The sequence below is a fragment of the Berghia stephanieae genome, chromosome 2 (assembly GCF_034508935.2).
Source record: "Berghia stephanieae isolate SIO BIC M18660-M18661 chromosome 2, UCSD_Bste_1.3, whole genome shotgun sequence".
NCBI lineage: Eukaryota > Metazoa > Mollusca > Gastropoda > Nudibranchia > Aeolidiidae > Berghia > Berghia stephanieae.
In genome coordinates this window covers 129,129,140-129,149,612 of record NC_088361.1, presented here as the reverse complement: position 1 = coordinate 129,149,612, position 20,473 = coordinate 129,129,140, and the positions used below count along the sequence as shown (strand labels likewise).

Sequence of the window (20,473 nt, the reverse complement as noted above, 5' to 3'; positions counted from 1 at the left end):
TCAAAGTCCTGGGCCCGTTCTAATGAACGCGGACTAACTTTAGTAATTTACTAGTCTAGTAAATGACTAGCTAGTCTTTAGCCCAAACTTAGTGTCTAAAAAAATCGGATTCAATGAGCATTATTTAGTCTCGGACTAGCTGGGCTTTAGCCTAGAAATGGGCGTGGCTAGTCCTGACCTAGTCCTGACCTATCCCTTGACTCTATCGGTTATTTTGTGCTGCTGTTTGGGTTCTTCTGACGCAAAAGATTTAATCAGCGCTACATCCGCTTTCGTTTTGTTTAGATTCTATTTCCTTTTGAAATTCATTGACGAAAATGGAGCTCAACAAGAGAAAAACTATAACTTTTCAAACCCTGAAACTGCAGCCCTCCTGGAAAATACAATTATGTCGAGATTGCAGCACTCCGTGACAGTGCGAAAAAAAAGAGAAGTACATATATTTTTTCTTTGTCACTAATGAAATAAAAAATAGGCTATAGCACGGTCACTGACATTGGGCATCTGTAGGACTGTAGACTGTAGGCTAATACACCACCTCAAACATTTGTCAGTCCATATCTTTGCTTTTATGAGGTCTATTTTCATTATGAAAGGTTCAAAGTGAACAACTAAATGACGCCGATTCAGTGGTGTATTTGGTCTATCATGAAATGAAATAAAAATAGGCTACAGCACGGTCACTGACACTGGGCATCTGTAGGACTGTAGAGTAGGCTAATACACCACCTCAAACATTTGTCAGTCCATATCTTTGCTTTTATGAGGTCTATTTTCATTTTGAAAAGTTCAAAGTGAACAACTAAATGACGCCGATTCAGTGGTGTATTTGGTTTATCTTCATGTGAATAAATATTCTATTATTGACTTTTCCAAAATTCCAATAGGTCATTCATTTGTATGTCGTGATCTATTTTTCCTTGATTTCAGCTGTCTCAGCTCTAAACTATACTTTTCTTTCTCAATAAATAATTCATTTTCTGTTTGCAATGTATTACAGAGATGATTTGCCACATGTAAAAATTTCAAAGTTGTATCTGAAGCTGTTTCTGAATTAAACTTGATTATGCATTGGGATGCTGTGCTTTCGTCACATTTTTTTCCTATTAAGCTATATAGAGATTTTCCTCCACATAAACGGTCATAACTTTTTAACCAGTGGAGATAGAGCGATACTTTTTTCACTCTAGTTAATGTTTCACTCCCCTTTATTTTTCTACGCTAAATTAATACCCATAGCCACTATTTTGAAAAATTCTTGCAAGTGCCTACTGTAGGTCCCTGTCACTCACAATGTTGCTTTGTATTTGTATACCTCGTGTTTATCTACTTCCTATCTCCCTGCTCTGCTCTCTGATCCACCCTTTTACTACCTACTTGGCAAGAACAGGCAAGGTGGCAACCCGGTCTCGGGTTTCTAAAAAAAAAAAAAAGAAAATTAATGGAAAAAAAATGAAAAAAACAGGTTGGCATGTTCAATGAAAATTTTAAAGCATCATAATAGCCGACATGGCACCCATAATTTATCAATAAACAATATAAATAGATGTAGTGTAGTGCGGAGGTTAGGCAATAAATTTCACCCTTCCTCTTTGCCCCTACTAAGTGGGGCTTTGTTGTCTTGTAGTATGACACTTGCATTTGGACCCGTAGGCCCAAGATTCAAGTCCCTCCCTGAGTGGTTCAAAGTCGAGTCATTGGAAAAGGCTCCTTATTGAGTAATTGGCCATTAAAAGTAATGACTCTGTCGGGGAAAAGTTGTGATATTGCGGTGTTGCTATTGGCTTGGAGCCCCTTACAGAGCTTTGAGCATGTTTAGCCGTATACAAATCTAGCATCTGTGTCAGTTGCCACAAAAAATGACAAAAGTTTTAAGCTTTCAACTCACTTGAATATTTAGAACAAGTCAACCAGAAAAATTCGAAATGAAGTGGAAGTGAAAATAAACTTCTTTCTAAAAGTAAAAGGTTGTTTTTTTTCTTTTTAAAAAAAATTCCCAAGCTGTGTCTTTATTTATTCTTTTTTTTTTTTTTTTCAGTGCAAAAAATAACAGAAAATCGCTAATGCGTCAAAAGTTATAACCGCAACAAACGTAAATGCTAGGATAATGCTCTTTATATATGCTCAATTTTTTTATTTTTTTTTGTCTTTTAGAAAATATTTTTAAAAACTAATTATAAATGAAATTCTACCACAACATTATCATATTAAAAAAATTATGAAATTTTGAAAAATTAGGAGACTAATTTAATGCTGTACTGGTTTAGGGCAAGCCGTATACGGGTTTGGGGCATGAGCATACATATTTGGGGTGAGGGGGTTTGGTATCTATTTTCGGTTTTTAAGCAAGGTTAACTGATAATACCTCATATGTATTTACATCAAACTAACAAAAGATGTCAAATAATTGCAGTTAGAGCTGTTGGAATTTGAGGTATAGAAAAGCATACAGATTTAGGGCGACCTACCCGAGTACATTTGATAAGCAAGAAATAAATCTTCACCCTCTCCAGTCAGACCCTACAAATATTTAATGATAAAATGCCAATTTAAGAGGTATGACTGATAATAATCTACACTCAAAAGCATGACATTTTTTATGCAAATAATTTAAAGGATACAGACTAATTATACAAGTAAAGTTTGCTACAACCATAATAATAAATAAAGATTTTATGGCAACAAAAAGCAATCAATAGAACTGATTCCAGTGCAAAATGAATGTCCTCAACAATCTCATTACATAATCGTTGATTTACATATTTTTTTCTCCTTTTTCATTTTCAGGTTTGGGAAAAGATCAGAATGAGAGTCAATGCGGAATTCTCAAAAACCGTTCGGTGATGGAGCTATAAAAAAAATTCAAGGACACGAAAAGAATAGTCCAAAGTCATGTTGATTATGTAAAGCAGACTGGAGGGGGAAACCAGGACCCTCTTCAATCTTTACTGAACAAGTACCGGTACTCGTCATTATTGGCGAGTGTAGTAACATTGTTGATGGTATTCAAGGTAAATTTCTGCAATTATAATAGTTCCATACATTGTTCTGTATACAAATGTAAAAGGCTGTCATCTAGGCATTCCATGAATAAAGTAGTAGTAGTAGCATATGGCTACACCTCCAAATTTATTTCGTCAACCCAGCTTCTAAAGTCTTCCTCCACCCTAAGGACGGTTTCATAGCCACCTTCAAGTTTAGTGACTGGACAGTGGAGGACGATGTGATCGCTGGTCTCTGGGGCTGCCTGACATGAATACAAATAGTACCTTACAATATTTTAAACAAGTAATTTGTACTATGTATGCATGCATCTTTTGTGATCGTCTAATATTGACATCCTTACAATTGCCTATGCACTGATTCATTTTTCTCTAACATAACTATCCTCTTTTGGTAGTTAAGTCTCAAAAGTATATCACCTCTATTGCATATCTAACAACTGCCTCTGGGACACGTTCCCTCTTGATTTTTTCTCAATTTTAAAAACATTAAAAGAATAAATGAAGGCTGAAGTCGAGTATCAAAACAAGATTATTCACATTTAATAATTCAATGGTAGTTAAAATCTTGAAATTTACTTTACACCATCAATCCTGAAGTAGCTGACAAAATTATATATGAATATTTCAAATTTGAAATAAGTGATGGAGCAAGAGCTTTTGTGTCATAAGGGATTGCCATGTATTTTTTATCACAAATCGTCAAAGTGGCATCATGCAACATTGTATTGAAATTCCACTTTGGAGTTGGGTCCTGTAAAGATTTATTTTGTTTCATTTAGTGTTTTATTTAGGGCAAGCCAATGGCACAGCGAGTTATCATGCTTGCATATGAATCAAAGTGTCATGGGTTCAATTCCAGCAGATTTGTTATTTCTGGGATTCATGGGTCTCAAGATCAGAAGATAAGATTACACTTGGATGCATTTCATGGTTAAAAAAAAAAAAAAGAGCCAGAGACCGGTAATTATATGATGCAAATTTTACATTAAAAATCAATTGATATCGTATCATATTAAAATTGATATAAATAGAATTAAAATCATTATAATTTCATAACAATTCACCTTTAAAAAAAAACACCACTGTGTTCCTCCTCATTAAGTTTGTAATGGGTAATCTGGACTTGAAGTGCAACTTGTGAATTCTATACTTCATTTAATTCAAATTTATCAACAATTTTCTTTACAGTAATGGGCACTGAGAGTTTGGTTCCGAATCCCAGTCCAGCCAGAATTATTATTGACATATCTGACTGTAATCTTGGAGATTACACCATAATCAGTAAGCATAATTCTTTTGCTACAAAGTCATTAAATTATTAATAGAATTTCACCCGAAAGAATAAAGAAAAATTTGTTTAAATGAGCTTTTGTATATAGCAATAAACACAAACATGCTCAAAGCGCTTTACAAGGGGTCCCTGACCAACAGCAACATTTAGAACGGGACATGACGTCTGTTAGGCGATATTACAATTTTTCGGACAGAGACAACACTGTTAACGGCCAGGTACTCATTTTACACCTGAGTACGGTGAGAGAATGTGAGTAAAGAGTCTTTTCCAAGGACTCAACTATGCGCCGAGCGAGGCTCAGGCCAGGACCTTCCGATCCGAAAACGAGTGTCATACCACAAGACCACATAGCCACTAACAGTGTATTTAACATTGACAACAGTACTGAAAGGACTATCACGGCTAACAAGTTGGTCAAAATGGGGGACATTGAAGTGACAGTGGGACCACGAAGTATAACATAAGTGTGGTTGTGTGATTTTGTTTAATCAACATTCTTTATTTGTTTGTTTTTAATGGTTTTACGGCGCTTGCAACACATTAAGGTCATATCAGTGCCAGTAAAAAGGAACAAAATGTTCTAGAATTATAAATCCTCTTCTGTTTTTAATTGCTTGCGACATGTTTAGGTCATTTCAGCACCAGTAAAAAGGATGCAAATGGATAGTCAAGCAATTCTAGATTAACAATTCAAAGCACTAATAAGTAAAACAAAAAGGGAATGGTTCTTATATGGAATGGATGTAGATTCCAAGAGCATGCCATCGGTGGACTTAGTTTGAAGTCACCTAAAAGTGTCGTCCAGGCACAAGCACAGGTCCCCATTAAGAGGAACACACTCAAATGCTTACTTATCACATATTACATATGTAAAAAAAAATACTGGTTCCCCCTTAGAGAAAAATACTCAAACAAAAAGATGATTTACAAGGAAATAAAACAAAAATGCATACTGTTGCTGAGTCCATTGTTTTCTCAAATATATTTATATTAACACTTTTAAGCACTGACAAACAGTTTATAAGGATTTGTTTAAAAAGTGGGATGTGGTTCTAAAATCATCTCAATTAAATGGCCAGCATTTCATGTTGCTTAAGGAGATAACATTGTTCAAAAGTTTTTATCATTCCAAATTCTGACTTTGACCTGAAGACTATGTGGGATCAGAGAAGTTTCAAAATGAAATGACGTTTTTGATTTCAGCACCACTTGATTTCATAATGTGGCCAGTTTCATAATTCACAGATATAATCATGTTTTGTTTCAATGCAGTGAAAAAGATGTTCTAAAGATTTTTTTTCCTCCACAGCTTCAACACTAGCCAGACAGATGGATATGAGTGAGATTAATGAAATCAGTTTTGTTGATTGCTCTGTGGTGGAGTCAGTAGTTGTAGTAGATGATTTGACAATAGAAACTCTTCCCCATACACCAGAGGAGTGGAATGCCTCAGATGGCATCAGCCAAAGATTACGACAAGCTGGCCCCAAGAGGAGATGACAGATCACTGACAATCCATTAGTGGATCAATGGCTGCAGTCGGAAATACTCCATTATAAAAAAAACCCAACTCCATTGTTGAACAAAATACCATAAGAATTGAATACATGAAATTTAAGATGAGGCATATTAATTATTACACTACTTATAATTAAATTATTCTTTTTATATGTCTTGATATTATAGCTGTCATCTGCATTTTTTGCCAAATTGGGACCTAAAATTTGCCCAAAAAACCCCCCAAAATTTGCCAAGAAATTTGCCAAAAAGACCAAAATTTGCCAAAAAATTTGCCGAGGAGAACTAAGCGTTTCAGTAAAAATTAACACGCGATACAGAAAAAAAAATTTATAAAAGACAATTTATTACATTTAAGGAGGCTACATTTATTAATTTACACAATGTAAAGCGATTTATGCGCCCAAACTTTTAGACAATCACACACACATACACACAAACAAACGTACACTTTCAGTCAGACTCATCAAAGGCCTAGTTTTCTTTTACTACTCAAAAAAAGAGGCATCGATAAACTTATTGTAGTAAAGGAAAACTAGTCCTTTGATGTTGTTTTCTGTGAGTCTACGCCTTCTGGAAGACAAGACAAGATTGTAAAGAGAAAAACTTCGCTCCACATCAGCTGACGAGCATGTTGAGAAGGCATACCGGGACGCCAATGCAGCGAGAGCTAGAACATAATCTGCCTCAGACTTCCAAAATAGGGTCAGATGTATAATTCCAGTATCAGACTCATGCTGAGGAATATCACAAAAATTGGGAATTGCAGTGTATGCAGATACACTGCGAGCATGAGATCATTATCCGTAGAGAGTAGCTTCCCTTGGTTTGGGCCCAGGCAAAGCTGCAACATTTCTCAAGTTTCGCACTTTCTTTTTCGTTATTTTGTTTTCGCTTCTTTTTTTCCCCCAAAATTTGCCACGCGATTTGCCAATTTTCCCAAAATTTGCCACGATTTGCCAATTTTGGGAAATTTGCGGATCGCCCTGATTTGCGGCTGCAAAAAATGCAGATGACAGTTATAGGAAATTAATTCATGTATGAAAATCACAGCTGGGAGCGTTCACAAATGACATCATAATTTAGTTTCTATCCATGACCCAATTGGTTTCTAATGTCTTGAATTTGAATATTAATTCAATCACATGTATTTTGAGTCAATTTTAAAAATGGTTTAAAGCAATCCATGGAGACATGTTGCAATACATTTGTCCATAGTGTAGAAAAAATTGGCCTCATAGTATCTTAGAAAATCGCAGTTAAAACCTGTCTTATGAATTGCCTTAAACCATTTTTAAAAAATGGTTCTTGAGATTTTCTAATTGTTATTTAGAGGGGTTTTAGTCCTGTATTTATCTCAATCTGTACTTTTGATAGAGCTGATATGTTTTTGTTAAAATTTACTTAAAATCGCATGCATGCAGTGTTTAAGGCCTTTTTTTTACTACAATCACTCCATTGTTCCTTATGTTATTGGTAGAACAAATCCTCTGGAATAAATACAGATTGTTATTTTGGCCTATTGTCACAAACTTGTACAGTGGCATGGCGATTTAAGACCCTTATCACAAATGTGACTTGGGACTATCCTGGGCTTTGGCTAAGCGGCTGGTATAATGATTTATACAAAAGGTCTTACAATATGTAATTGTCTTATGACAATAGGGCAGTTAAAATTTGATTGCTCAACTCAGGATTTTGATGACCTTAAAAAAAGAAAATTTTAATGCCCCTTTGTTTTCTGTTTGATAACCGACTCAGGCATGAGAATTCTTGTTCAGTTTTCCAATTTACATCAGACCCATTCCAGAAAAAATTACAGTGAATGCACTTTAATACTTCCTGCCAAACAGGTTTGTTTTTGTTTTTAAGGGTTTTACAGCACTTGCAACACATCAGCGCCAGTAAAAAGGAGTAAAATGGGATAGTCAAAGAGTACTAGATGCCTGATAGGCGACTTGTAGTTATATGATATAGAAATGTGTTTCCATATGACCAGCTGGAACAATAATTAAAACAGTATGACATTTATGTAGCTCATCACAACAAGAATACTGCACACAGTATACTTGCAGAGTGATGTACTACATTAATGATTATATTTATTTCCTGATTAGAGAGGTTCAACGATATTTCTAAAAGCACTATTAATCAAAGTCAGCCTGGCTGCCTTGCCAGCAGCAAGACGTTCTGTTCAGATGCTCCTTCCCGAGTCCCAATAGGAGAAAAGTTATGATTGCTGTCATCATCATCATCATTACGGTTGTTTTCTTCCATGGGTAGGCCAGCATCAACAGCAAAGTTGTGGAGCCAAAAACACATAAATAACCTTGCAGGCTCTGTCAGGCGTCATTCTGAGCTCGTCATGGAGACAATTCCATCTTCTTTTAACCACTCCAATGACTCTGTTGAAATGACAATAATTGCTTGTACTTGTACATGTACACTTAAAACCAATTAAAATTAAATGGACCTCTCTCTCTCTCTCTCTCTCTCTCTCTCTCTCTCTCTCTCTCTCTCTCTCTCTCTCTCTCTCTCTCTCTCTCTCTCTCTCTCTCTTCTCTCTTTATTTATTTATTTATTTTTTTTTTTCTCAGTCATTTAATTACAATTAGAAGGGAAAGAATTACATATAATGGTTAATCTGAGTTCTTCAAAAAAAAAAAAATGTAATGTTTATACTAGCATGACAATGACAGTATGATTACAACTATTTTTTTGGTTAATTTTCTTTTATTTTCATTGATCATTTGCAAATTGTATTGTTAAAGTGGATATAAAAATAAACCTGAAATATTAAATTTCAAAAATTATCAAAATGTTATTGTTTCCTGGAGGGTGGGATTATATGATTGGTAAAACTTACCTTTCAATCGTGCATTTTGTGATACGATGGGCGGTGTTAAATGCCTCTTCTCCTCTATTTTGGGGGTTTTGGTATTGGGGTCATTAGCCAATTTCTTAACATATAACGACTGTCTCCAAGGATCACACCATCCAAAGCCCTGCGATGTGGATCCTCAAATGCAAAGAATAGCCCAGATTTCCTAAAAAAATTTGCATCATGCACTGAACCAGGCCACTTAGGAACCAAGTTTGTAACTTATAAAATTGCATCAGAGACGACCTAAAAATGGGAGAAGGAAAATTTTTGCATATATTAAAACCTGCAATAAAATCTAAATCAGGAAGTGTAGTCAACTTACGTACAGTACAGCTCGCGCACAATGGCCTCTTATAAAATAATAAAATTCCTTTTATTCATCCCATAGGAGAAATGTGTCTCAGGGTCTGTTCCAAGGGAAGAATGGAATAACCCAGGCGTCAGGGAATGGAGATGGGATGAGGGTGGGGGAGTAATAGTCATTGGGTGACCTTTTAACAACCATGTACTTTGTGTATCATACCATGACGACTCAACAAAAGGCTAGTGGGTGGGAGGCAAGTGACTGACTGATCAATATGTTGATAGTCCTATGCCTAATAAAGCGAATGATGTGTGACAACTGACTGATTGAGTAACTGTGCCTGATGAAAACTGATTGGGTAATGAGCTTTTATGTGAAGCCTGATGATGTCTTTTCTTATCACTGGGATGGTGCTTTACTATTACAAGTTTTGAAGAGCATTTAGTAGTGGTAGTGACTGCCAGTAGTGGGGTTAGAATGGATGGAGGCAGAGGAGAGGGGAACAGAGGAATAAACCATTGCATTGTTCCAACTTGCCCCTTTTTCTGATGTAATGTAAGTGGTAGAAAGGGGGGGGGGGGGGGGGGAGATAGTGATAGTCGGAGGGGTTGTGCTTCTGTAGCTAAGTCTGTCAGATCTCATGAAAGTACTTTGTGATAGACTACCTTCCTATTCAAAGGGTAGCAAGCAATTGTTATTGTCTGTTTCATGCCATAGAAACCGGGATAAACCCTGGCTCCTTGGGCTTCATGCCTCTGAAGGACTGCTATTCATTAAATTTTTTTTTTTTTCATTTCAAATATTTAAGGATATCTAAACAGGTCTTTGATGCGAAGTTGGTCCCTCTAGCTCAATTATTAGGGTATTCGCTTTACATGCTAAGGGCAAAGTAGAGATTTTTATTTGACCCCACTGACCACCCAGGAATGATGGGGTGGGTAATCTGTATTTGTTAGATCTGGTGGAAAGTTCTTTACAATAAACCTGTGTCCTATCCAAGGGGTAGCAAGCAATTACTATTGTCTGTTTCACACTAAAGAAACATAGATAAACTCCCGCTACACCAGCCTTGCAGCTCTGAAGGAGTGAAGGAAGAACTATTTGATGCGATTACTTTCAGCATGATGTCTTTGTGCAGATGTGGTCTAGTGGTATGACACTCGCTTTCGGATCGGAAGGTCCTGGGTTCGAGCCTCGCGCTCGGCACATAGTTGAGTCCTTGGAAAAGGCTCTTACTCACATTCTCTCACTGTACTCATGTGTAAAATGAGTACCTGGCTGTTAGCAGAGGTGCCTTTGTCCGAAAAATTGTAATATCGCCTAACAGGCGCTTGTCTCGTCCTACATGTTAAATGTTGCTGTTGACCAGTGTCCCCTTGTAAAGCGCTTTGAGCACATTTAGTGGATATTGCGCTATGTAAAGCTAAATTTTAATAATTTTTAAAAAATGTCATTGTACTTGACGCTTGTGCCTCACCAGTATGGTCTTTGCTTCGTACCCAAAAGATACCTAGTTCGAATATACACCATGGCATGTGGCCATCAACAAGCCATCTCTCCCTAGCTCAATTTGCAGCGCTGTGCTGTTGGTGACACCGGAGTTATTCCAGTATTCCCATTGAATAAACCCTAAGACAAATTTCCGCATGAGGACTATTAAAGGGAAATTTATAATTATTATTTACTTTATTGGGAGGTTCCTGTATCAATCATTCATTTAATGACGTAGCCAACTAGTAGCAAATCATGGCATGTGGCATTGAAATTAGAATGAATGGCGAAGTGATAAGAATAAGTAAGAGAGGTGTCAATTATGCGAAATGACAATGGAGTGTGTGAGTGCCTGTGTGTATGCATGTGTATCATATTGTACACAAACGTAACTGTCAATGTAACAGTAAATTTTCGGTGGTCGAAATAACAGGGCGCATTAAAATAAAACCTTGAATTAATCAAATCCTTTTTTACATTGGCTAGGTGAAATTAGTTCAAGTAAGGAATGGAATGACAACTAAAAATAATAATGAAAAAATTTGGGATATTCGAATGAGTTCAAGTTCAAGGAAACTGTACTCGAATGTATTACTTTCACTTTTTAAAGTCTATCCAGTGAAATACTTTATTTAAATTGACCGTCGACAACATCTTTGTAATGTGTATTTGAAGTGAAATTTTAAAAACACGACACAAGTTTTGAAACAACATATTACGATTTTTTAACAGCTTTGGTATAACCGCAAGAGAGGATTTTTACTTGATTCATACTAAATTAAATTGAGCTTTATATAGCGCAATATCCATTAAATGTGCTCAAAGCGCTTTACAACAGTTCCCTGGTCAACAGCAACATTTAACATGTAGGACAGGACATGACGCCTGTCAGGCGATATTACAATTTTTCGGACAAAGACAACACTGTTAACGGCCAGGTACTCATTTTACACCTGAGTACGGTGAGAGAATGTGAGTAAAGAGTCTTTTCCAAGGACTCAACTATGCGCCGAGCACGAGGCTCGAACCCAGGACCTTCCGATCCGATATTTTTCTTTTCTTTTTTTGTTTGTATTTCTTGTAATGTTTCGAATGGCTCTGATTTCTGCTTCGTATTGAAATAGTGTCATAGTTTGTATTTTACTCTCGCATTTATTATAATATTATAACGGTAAATCTCATCATTTAAGCTGGGATGAAATAAACTAATTTTCCTTAAGCCTTAAGGCAACGTGCACTAATTTGCAGGTCTGATAACCCAATACATCATGAGCTCATTGTTATAATGAAAATCTCAAAAAATTACACAAAATAATGTCCAGTGCAACAATGTTAAACGAGGCCCATATTGCATTCGGATGTCAGACCAGCATATATGCATATAAAGATAACATTCCCTTTTTTCATCCAATGGGGAAATTTGTCTGTCTTTAGCGTCTATTCCAAGGGAACACTGGAATAACCAGACATCAGCCGCAGTGCAGTGCCGCAAATGGAACTAGGACGAGATGGATTGCTCAAGGTCGCACAGTACAACGGGTGATCAAACTAATTACCTTTTGGATACAAAGCAAAGACCATACTGCTGAGCCACGCTGCCCATCGCCTCGAGTGAAAAATCCTATTTTAAAGATTGATTCTCCTCAGCAATTTGTCAGTCCAACTGTACAATTTTTTTTTCTTCAATTCTAAACTGGTTTTGCTAATGAAAAATGTTCCCTTTCAAAAATATTACAATTACAGTGAAAATAATCTCCGACAAGAGCTCGAAAATTGGTTAAGGGAATGCAAAATTCAATAGTGCCAGAGAGCGGTGAAAAAATTTCCATTCCATGTCATACCAGTAACAGTCATAGTGGTTTGTGTGTGATGATTAGAGAAATCTACCAACACTAACACTTAGTTTGACTAGTTCAGTTGAGAAGAAGAAGAGGAGGAGGAAGAAGTGGCAGAAGAAGATGAACATGATGATGTTGATGAAGAAGGACGAGGAGGTGTGAAGATGAAGGAGAAGAAGAAGAAGAAGTCTTGCCCGCACCGATTTAGGGTTGGATGCTGAGAATATAAGAAAACTTCTCTTTAAAGATTAGTCTAGTATGAGATTAGAATTAAAATTAAAATGAATACAGATACTAACCTTTCCTCCAGAGAAGACGATCAAGGTCGTCTTTTACAAGATCACAAATTATAAAAATGTGTTCACGATGAAAACGGAAATGTTCGTATATTTCATCGTCGTTAAACGAATCGATGGGATTAAGTCTGACCCGAAACACCCTCTCCCGTTGAATCAGTGTTCTCTGACGAATTTGAAACAGCACAGCTGCCGCCATTTTCATGTGTTGACAGTTGTTTTGGCAGTACTGTCAATGACAGTGTCATAGTCATAGTCATACGAATCACGTCATGTGATCGAGAGTAACTTCGCATTGCTTTGCTTGGCACAAAAATAAAGAAAATAAAAGGGGGTAGGGGGTGTTTTAGCTAAACAACATAATTTTCATATTAAAAAATAAGCTAGGTCTAGTTGTGTGTTTGTTATTCTCTAAATATCTAAATCTAAACTTCGAACCAAGCGAAGCTGAAATCTCAGGCTCAGACTCACTGAGTCACTCAACTTCATCAGATTTATTAGTTTCCCGGACAAAAATGTGTGCTTTCGACGATCTGTGACCTTTAAACCGTTTCCTTTAGTATTGACAAATATCAACAGATTACTTTTGTCGTTATAATTCTTTTTCTATGTATTTTTTTCTCGCGAACCGAGTCGTCTAACATTGGCCGCCATCTTTGTTGACTTTGTTGACGCCGTTTCTTAGTTACTAGTCAGAGACTAAACGATCAAGTCCGACTCGAGCAAGTGACTAAATCTTGGCCAAACTTAGTCCGAAGGTGACGTGATTTTAGTCTGGGACTAGCTTAGTCAGCTCACATTAAATCCGATTTTTTCTAGTCATTTACTAAAGTCAGAGATAGTCCGGGACTAAGCGCTAGTCCGCGTTCATTAGAACGGGCCCTGGATTGCTATGTACTGTCTGTGCTGCTATATGGTTGTGAGAGCTGGACCATAAACAAGACCATGGTTAAAAGACTGGAGGCAGTGGAAATGTGGTTTTACAGAAGAATGATGAGGGTGTCATGGATGGAAAGGAAAAGAAATGAAGAAATTTTAGAAATGGCAAACAGAAAAAGATCACTGATAACAAAATATCTACTACTACTACTACTACTACTACTACTACTACTACTACTACTACTTACTTCTCTTACTTCTTCTTCTTCTTCTCTCTTCTTCCCTTTTTCTCTTCTCTCTTCCTCTTCTTCTTCTTCTTCTTCTCTTCTCTCTTCTTCTTCTTCTTCTTCTCTTCTTCTTCTTCTTCTTCTTCTTCTTCTTCTTCTTCTTCTTCTTCTTCTTCTTCTTCTTCTTCTTCTTCTTCTTCTTCTTCTTCTTCTTCTTCTTCTTCTTCTTCTTCTTCTTCTTCTTCTTCTTTTCTTCTTCTTCTTCTTCTTCTTCTTCTTCTTCTTCTTCTTCTTCTTCTTCTTCTTCTTCTTCTTCTTCTTCTTCTTCTTCTTCTTCTTCTTCTTCTTCTTCTTCTTCTTCTTCTTCTTCTTCTTCTTTTCTTCTTCTTCTTCTTCTTCTTCTTCTTCTTCTTCTTCTTCTTCTTCTTCTTCTTCTTCTTCTTCTTCTTCTTCTTCTTCTTCTTCTTCTTCTTCTTCTTCTTCTTTCTCTTCTTCTTCTTCTTCTTCTTCTTCTTCTTCTTTTCTCTCTTCTTCTCCTTCTTCTCTCTTTCTTCTTCTTCTTCTTTCCTCCTTCTTCTTCTTCTCTCTCTCTTCTCTTCTTCTCTTACCTCATTTCCTCCTCCTCCTCCTCTCCTCCTCCTCTCTTCTTCTTCTCTCTACCTCATTTTCCTCCTCCTACCTCCTCCTCCTCCTCCTCCTCTTCTTCTTCTTCTTCTCTCTACCTCATTTTCCTCCTCCTACCTCCTCCTCCTCCTCCTCCTCTTCTTCTTCTTCTTCTCTCCTCATATTCTCTCTACTCCTCCTCTCTCCTCTCTTCTTCTTCTTCTTCTTCTTCTTTTTCTTCTCTTCATATTCCTCCTCCTACCTCCTCCTCCTCCTCCTCCTCCTCTTCTTCTTCTTCTTCTTATTCTTCTTCTCTCCACCTCATATTCCTCCTCCTACCTCCTCCTCCTCCTCCTCCTTCTCCTTCTTCTTAACTTATTCGAATACTCAGTCTGCCGATGTAGGGTCTACATATTATCGAGGTTCAAAAACATAAAAATAAATGGAAATAAATGAATAAAAGGAAGCTAATATGAATAAATGAATAGAATTGGTTTCTTCTTTCTTTTTTATTTTTTTTAAATTATTTCTTTTATCAACATATCTATTATTTCACGGGCTATTTCTTATCTGCGGCTTGTTGTCGGATATTTGATATAGAATTTCAATCAAGCGTAGCGAATATTAATCGTGTTATTCTGCTGTAATGTTGTAGCACGGGTATAAAAATCATTGGCAGCTCTTACATTCATAAAGTCATGTGTTCTGCGTTACGTTTGATGATAACACGTATCAAAGAACACATTGGTTTGATGACAACATTTTTTTTCCACCCATTACATGTACAAACTGATTAACACAATTAATATTACTGTGTCTGGCTTTGCATTTGCGCAGGTCTTTGTCTTAGTATTTACACAACACAGTGGATGGTTAATGATCGTTAGATGCACGTTAATTTAATCAGAATTTCATTTTTAAAAATGAAGAGAAAATAAAGATAAAGACAACAACAAATAAATAACCACATTGTTTGAAAAAGGGATTAATTGTAACAAATTAAAACTTCATTACCGATATTGGATAAGCTGCTCTTAGTAGCGCCACTTGGTCACAATGTATCCAAAATGTTATTAACAAATAACGGTTAGTGCTCCATCTTATTATTGAAGTTATTGCGTTTTCCATGATGCACGGCTACGTGGTCTTATGGTATGACCCCCTTGTAAAGCGCCTTGAGCATGTTTCGTGGATATTGCTCTATATAAATGCTCTTGTCTACTAAAAGGACGGGGGTCCGGATAGCTCAGTTGGTAGAGCACTCAATGACCCCACCCCCCTCCCTCCCCATCCCCTGTGCATTCAGAAGTGATTGGGTAGTTGGATCAAGCATTGCTTATTGCCCGTTTCACGCTATAGAAATTTAGAATAAACTCTGGCTCCATGGGCCAGCTTGCTCTGAAGGACTGCTTTACAACAGCACGCCTGCGCCACTGATATACCAGTATTTTATTCATCCGTTATAATTACCATAAACAATCATCTTAATTCAGAATTAATGTCAGATTGGTTAATTTTTTTTTCTAAATTAAAAATCGAACAACAGTTCGAACGTCAAGCTTTGACCGTTCAGCAATGGTAGCAAAAATGGGTCGGCTCATCAATGGTTCTGCAAATGCGCAAAATATCAAGTTAGTGCATGAAAAGTTTTTATGCAATGTCCTTTTTCATAGATTAATAAAAAAAAATATGCACTACTTTCTGATTTATGAGCATTATCACATTTTTATTTATTTATTTTTATTTGGCGCGGGGGGGGGGAGGGGAGTGTATAAACCTGGTAAGTATTTAAGCATGCACTTAGTAGAGTCAGTCAAACTAGTGGGCTTGATTATAAATTTTTGAAAGGAAAAAATACAGAAAGACACAATTAAACATATCATATTTCAAAATGTTTTAAAATGTCTTTTATATTTTCCAAGAGGTTCATATTTTCCCTTTTAGGGGTTCCATTTTTTGGTGACTGCATCCATGTAGCCTACATATAAATGTGAAATCTCATTCTGCACCTGTTATTCCAGATTTGACTCAGATTATGTCTCGATTAAAAAAACAAAACACCTTAATGTTTGCTTAAACCATTAGATTTGCCATTTAGATAGGCCCTCACACGTCATCATATTATGTGCAACGGATATTTATTAGATTTAATTTAATTGATCATTATGCAGATTGATCACCTTACATGTACACTTTTTAATTTTGATAGGAAAGAACTATTTAAAAAAAAAACTCATTCATTTACTACGTGCTGCCAGACTTATTTGTTTCGATGACGACAGGGTATGGTTAGCTCTATTGTGAGCTGATTAATCGCTACGCTGTTTTCTCGTGTAATTAGACTCTAAAACCGTTCACTATAGACAGTCGATTTATACACAAGGGAAGCTATCCTGGATTTGTGATTTCTATTTCTATTTCTGAATAGTTATATTTCTTGGTATTCGTCGACATTAGATTCGTTAATAATAATAATAATAATAATAATAATAATAATAATAATAATAATAATAATCATCATCATCATCATCATCATCATCATCATATCTTGTCGCGCCAGTGAGTCAGCCAGTCCCGGGCAGTCTGGTTGCATTCCCTCAGGTCAGCATTGGTGCAGTGAGGTCCCAGCGAGCATTCGGACAGGATGTGGTCCATGGTCTGTCTGGGCATTCAGTGCCCGGTGAGATTTTCCATTTAAAGAGGTTGGTGGCGGTGTTTCCCACCTTTGCTCTAGCTCTGTTCAACGCCACCCAGTCTTTTCTCTTGAGGTCTGTGCCTGCTGGGAGCTTTTCTGTTGGGGGCTGGAGGGCATCGTTTGCTGTCTTGTCCCATTCTACCCATTTGTCCAGGCGGTAGAATGCTGAGTGGTCTGGGTGAAGGCTCTCTACTGTGAGGAAGCTTTTCCTTGATTTGAGCCTGCTTTTGGGGCAATTGTGGTCATGAAGGGGGTGTCTCTGGTCCATTTCCTGTTTGTATTTTTGTATTTGGGCATGAGTTTCCCTCCGGATGTGTGGTGGGGCTATTCCTGCTGCACGGTAGACCAGTGGTAATGGTGTTGCTCTCAGCTGGCCCGTTACGATCCGGCAGGCGTTGTTGAGCTCGGGGTCTAGCTTGGAGGCATGGCATGATCGGGCCCATACAGCTGAGCAGTACTCCGCAGTTGAGTAGCTGAGGGCCGATGCTGTGGTCCTTAGAGTTTTAGGGTCAGTTCCCCAGTTCATGTTTGCCAGCTTTCCAAGGAGGGCATTACGCGTGGACACTTTTGCCTTGGTCTTCCTCACGTGTTCTCTGAAGGACAGAGTCCGATCAAGCGTCACTCCGAGGTACACTGGGTGGTAGTTGTACTCTAATGTCTGGCCATTCCACTTGATGTTAAGTTTTTTGTGGGCTTGGTGGTTGTTGAGGTGAAATGCACACACTTGTGTTTTCCCTGGGTTGGCGTTCAGCGAGTTTTTAGTGTAGTACTTTGTGAGGGTGTCTAGGGCATTTGTCAGTCTGCTCTCGATTGGTTGGAAGGACTCATCCTGTGTTGCGAGGCATAGGTCATCAGCATATATGAATCGGCGGATATTTGGGAACTCAGGCTGATCATTTGTATATATGTTGAAAAGTGTTGGAGCCAGCACTGATCCTTGGGGAAGACCATTCTTCTGGGTGCGCCACCTGCTCTTCCGGCCATCCATTTCAACAAAGAAGCGCCTGTTTTCGAGAAGTGACTGGATGATATCAATTTTCTTATTCTTTATCATTTTAGCCACTTTGAGGAGTAGGATCTTGTGATTCACTGTGTCATAGGCTGCAGTGAGGTCGACGAAGACTGTGCCAGTGACCTGTTTTGTCTCAAACTCATCTTCTATGAATTGTGTAAGGTTAAGAAGTTGACCACATGTTGACCGTCCTGGTCGGAATCCAGCCTGGTCTGGAGACAGTTGTTCGTCTAGACTGGGTGACATGCGGGACATAACCATTCGCTCAAATAGCTTGTATGTGATGCACAGGAGGGAGATCGGGCGATAGCTTTTCTTGGATTTTGGATCTTTCCCCGGTTTCAGTAGGGCGACTACTCTTGCTTTCCTCCATGCACTTGGCAGCCTGTTTGTCCTTGCGCATACATTGAAGAGGTCCAATAGCCAGGGTAGGGTTCTCGGGCCAAAGCGTTGAATCATCTCAGTTGTGATTCCATCCAGTCCCGATGCTTTTCCTGCCTTCAGATGGGACAAGGCCTCTAGTAGCTCCTCCAGGGTAAAAGAGTCAAGATGATCTTCACTATCCTTGAGGGCTTTGTCCATTTCACGTTTCAGGGCTTTTAGTTGGCCTCGTGCTTTCTTGGCTGGTTTCCCATTCAGTAGAAGCTGATGTGCTACTTGGTCAGGTGTTACTGCAGCCACTCTTGTCTGGGTATTTTTGTCATTATTCAGTTTAGAAATTGTAGTCCAGGCCTTTTTGCTGTTTAGGGTCATATTGGTGGAGGTTATTAATTCCTTCCATCTTTCTGATCTTTCATCGGCTATCATTGATGTGAGTTCTTCACCCAGTTCTAGGGTTTCTTCACTGAAAGGATCCACCTTGTATGATTCAATGTATCTTTCATATAGTTTCTTGCTTTCATCTTGGAGACATGGAATATAACTTTTTCGGCATCCTCTGGGGATGTTTTTCTTTGCAACTTTCCATATGAGTTTTCTAAAGTCGTCGTATCTCTGTGGGTCACTTTTTATATTGGTGATCTCATTGTCTAAATCTTAAAGTTTTCCCAATTTGCTTTTCTAAAATTGAATCGTGGTATCGCATTTGATTCGAGGGCTTTAACATCTGGTTTGATGGTGATGGTAATATGCCTGTGTTGAGATTTCGGTATAGGCTCACCTACAGTCCTTTCAAAGTTTGAGAAGTGTTGAGAGGATATGAATGCCAGGTCCGGATTGTAACCTTTCTTCCACCGGGCACTCATAAAGGTTTTCTTGTCTTTGGGGTTATGGAGGATTGTGAGGTCATTGCCGGCCGCCCATTCCTCAACAGTATCTCCGTCAAGGTTATTTTGCTCATATCCCCATATAGTGTTATGGCTGTTAAAATCTCCAATGATCAGGGTTGGTTTTCTATCAGATAGATTCATTTGGGGCCACTTGAATGGGGTTGATGGAGGTTTGTACACAGATATGATGGTAATCAGTGTTGTTTCTACTCTGAGAATCTCAATGTCATTTTCTTAGTGGTCATCGGTTTTCAGTATGGTAGATTTTTCTCGAGTGTACATGGCACTTCCATATTTTGGGTGTTCGTGGTGTATTACTAGTTGCATGCCAGGTATGCAAGGTGGTTTTGAGTCTTTGTGGGTTTCCTGTAAGCAAATTATATCTGCTTTTAGCTCTGTCAGTATCTTGCATTTGGAATGGGAGATTCCTTTTGTTGAAACTTACAACATTGAAGTTTTCCATTGTCTGGGCCGAGGGGCTATCCTTTTACCGCCCAATTTATTCTCCCTGGTCGCGTAGTGTAGCAATCAGTCTCCTTCAGAGAAGGATTACAGGAGCACGACGTGAACGTTTGCTACTTGCTCCCATAATAATAATAATAATAATAATAATAATAATAATAATAATAATAATAATAAAATAATAATAATAATAATAATAATAATAATAATAATAATAATAATAATAATAATAATAATAATAATAATCAACAACAACAACAACAACAACAATAATAATAATAATAATAATAATAATAATAATAATATATAATAATAATAATAATAATAATAATAATAATAATAATAATAATAATAATAATAATAATAATAATAATAATAATAATAATAATAATAATAATAATAATAATAATAATAATAATAATAATAATAATAATAATAATAATAATAATATAATAATAATAATAATAACAAGATAATATAATAATAATAATAATAATAATAATAATAATAATAATAATAATAAAATATAATAATATAAAAATAATAATAATAATAATAATAATATAATAATAATCATCATCATCATCATCATCTAGTCAGCTGATCCTGCGTAGGACGTTGCTTCCCGAATTTTCTTGCGAAATAGATTACGGTTTTCCGCCAGTCTACTTGTTTGAGTTGCTGTCATTCCCAGCCA

General features: G+C 37.1%; 1 protein-coding gene and 1 long non-coding RNA gene across 2 annotated transcripts; one reads left to right on the top strand and one right to left on the bottom strand.

The window, feature by feature from the left end:
* Nucleotides 1–110: 110 nt before the first annotated feature.
* LOC144966612 (uncharacterized) lies at nucleotides 111–6,146 on the top strand. Its single transcript, XM_078903353.1, has 4 exons — nucleotides 111–433; nucleotides 2,788–3,011; nucleotides 4,194–4,286; nucleotides 5,609–6,146. The coding sequence occupies exons 1-2, from the start codon at nucleotides 158–160 to the stop codon at nucleotides 2,842–2,844; spliced, it is 333 nt and encodes a 110-aa protein (XP_078759479.1). The 5' UTR covers nucleotides 111–157; the 3' UTR covers nucleotides 2,845–3,011; nucleotides 4,194–4,286; nucleotides 5,609–6,146.
* LOC144966613 (uncharacterized) lies at nucleotides 3,524–13,481 on the bottom strand. The gene is made up of 3 exons (XR_013644247.1): nucleotides 12,634–13,481; nucleotides 8,684–8,944; nucleotides 3,524–8,222 (listed from the first exon to the last, which is right to left on the bottom strand). It is a non-coding gene; the product is annotated as an uncharacterized LOC144966613 (long non-coding RNA).
* Between the last annotated feature and the right edge of the window lie 6,992 nt (nucleotides 13,482–20,473).

Coding starts and splice junctions, on each gene's coding strand:
- LOC144966612 (XM_078903353.1), top strand. CDS start 158: ATGGGCGTGGCTAGTCCTGACCTAGTCCTGACCTATCCCTTGACTCTA. Junction 434..2,787: donor CAGTGCGAAAAAAAAGAGAA/GTACATATATTT, acceptor TTTCATTTTCAG/GTTTGGGAAAAGATCAGAAT.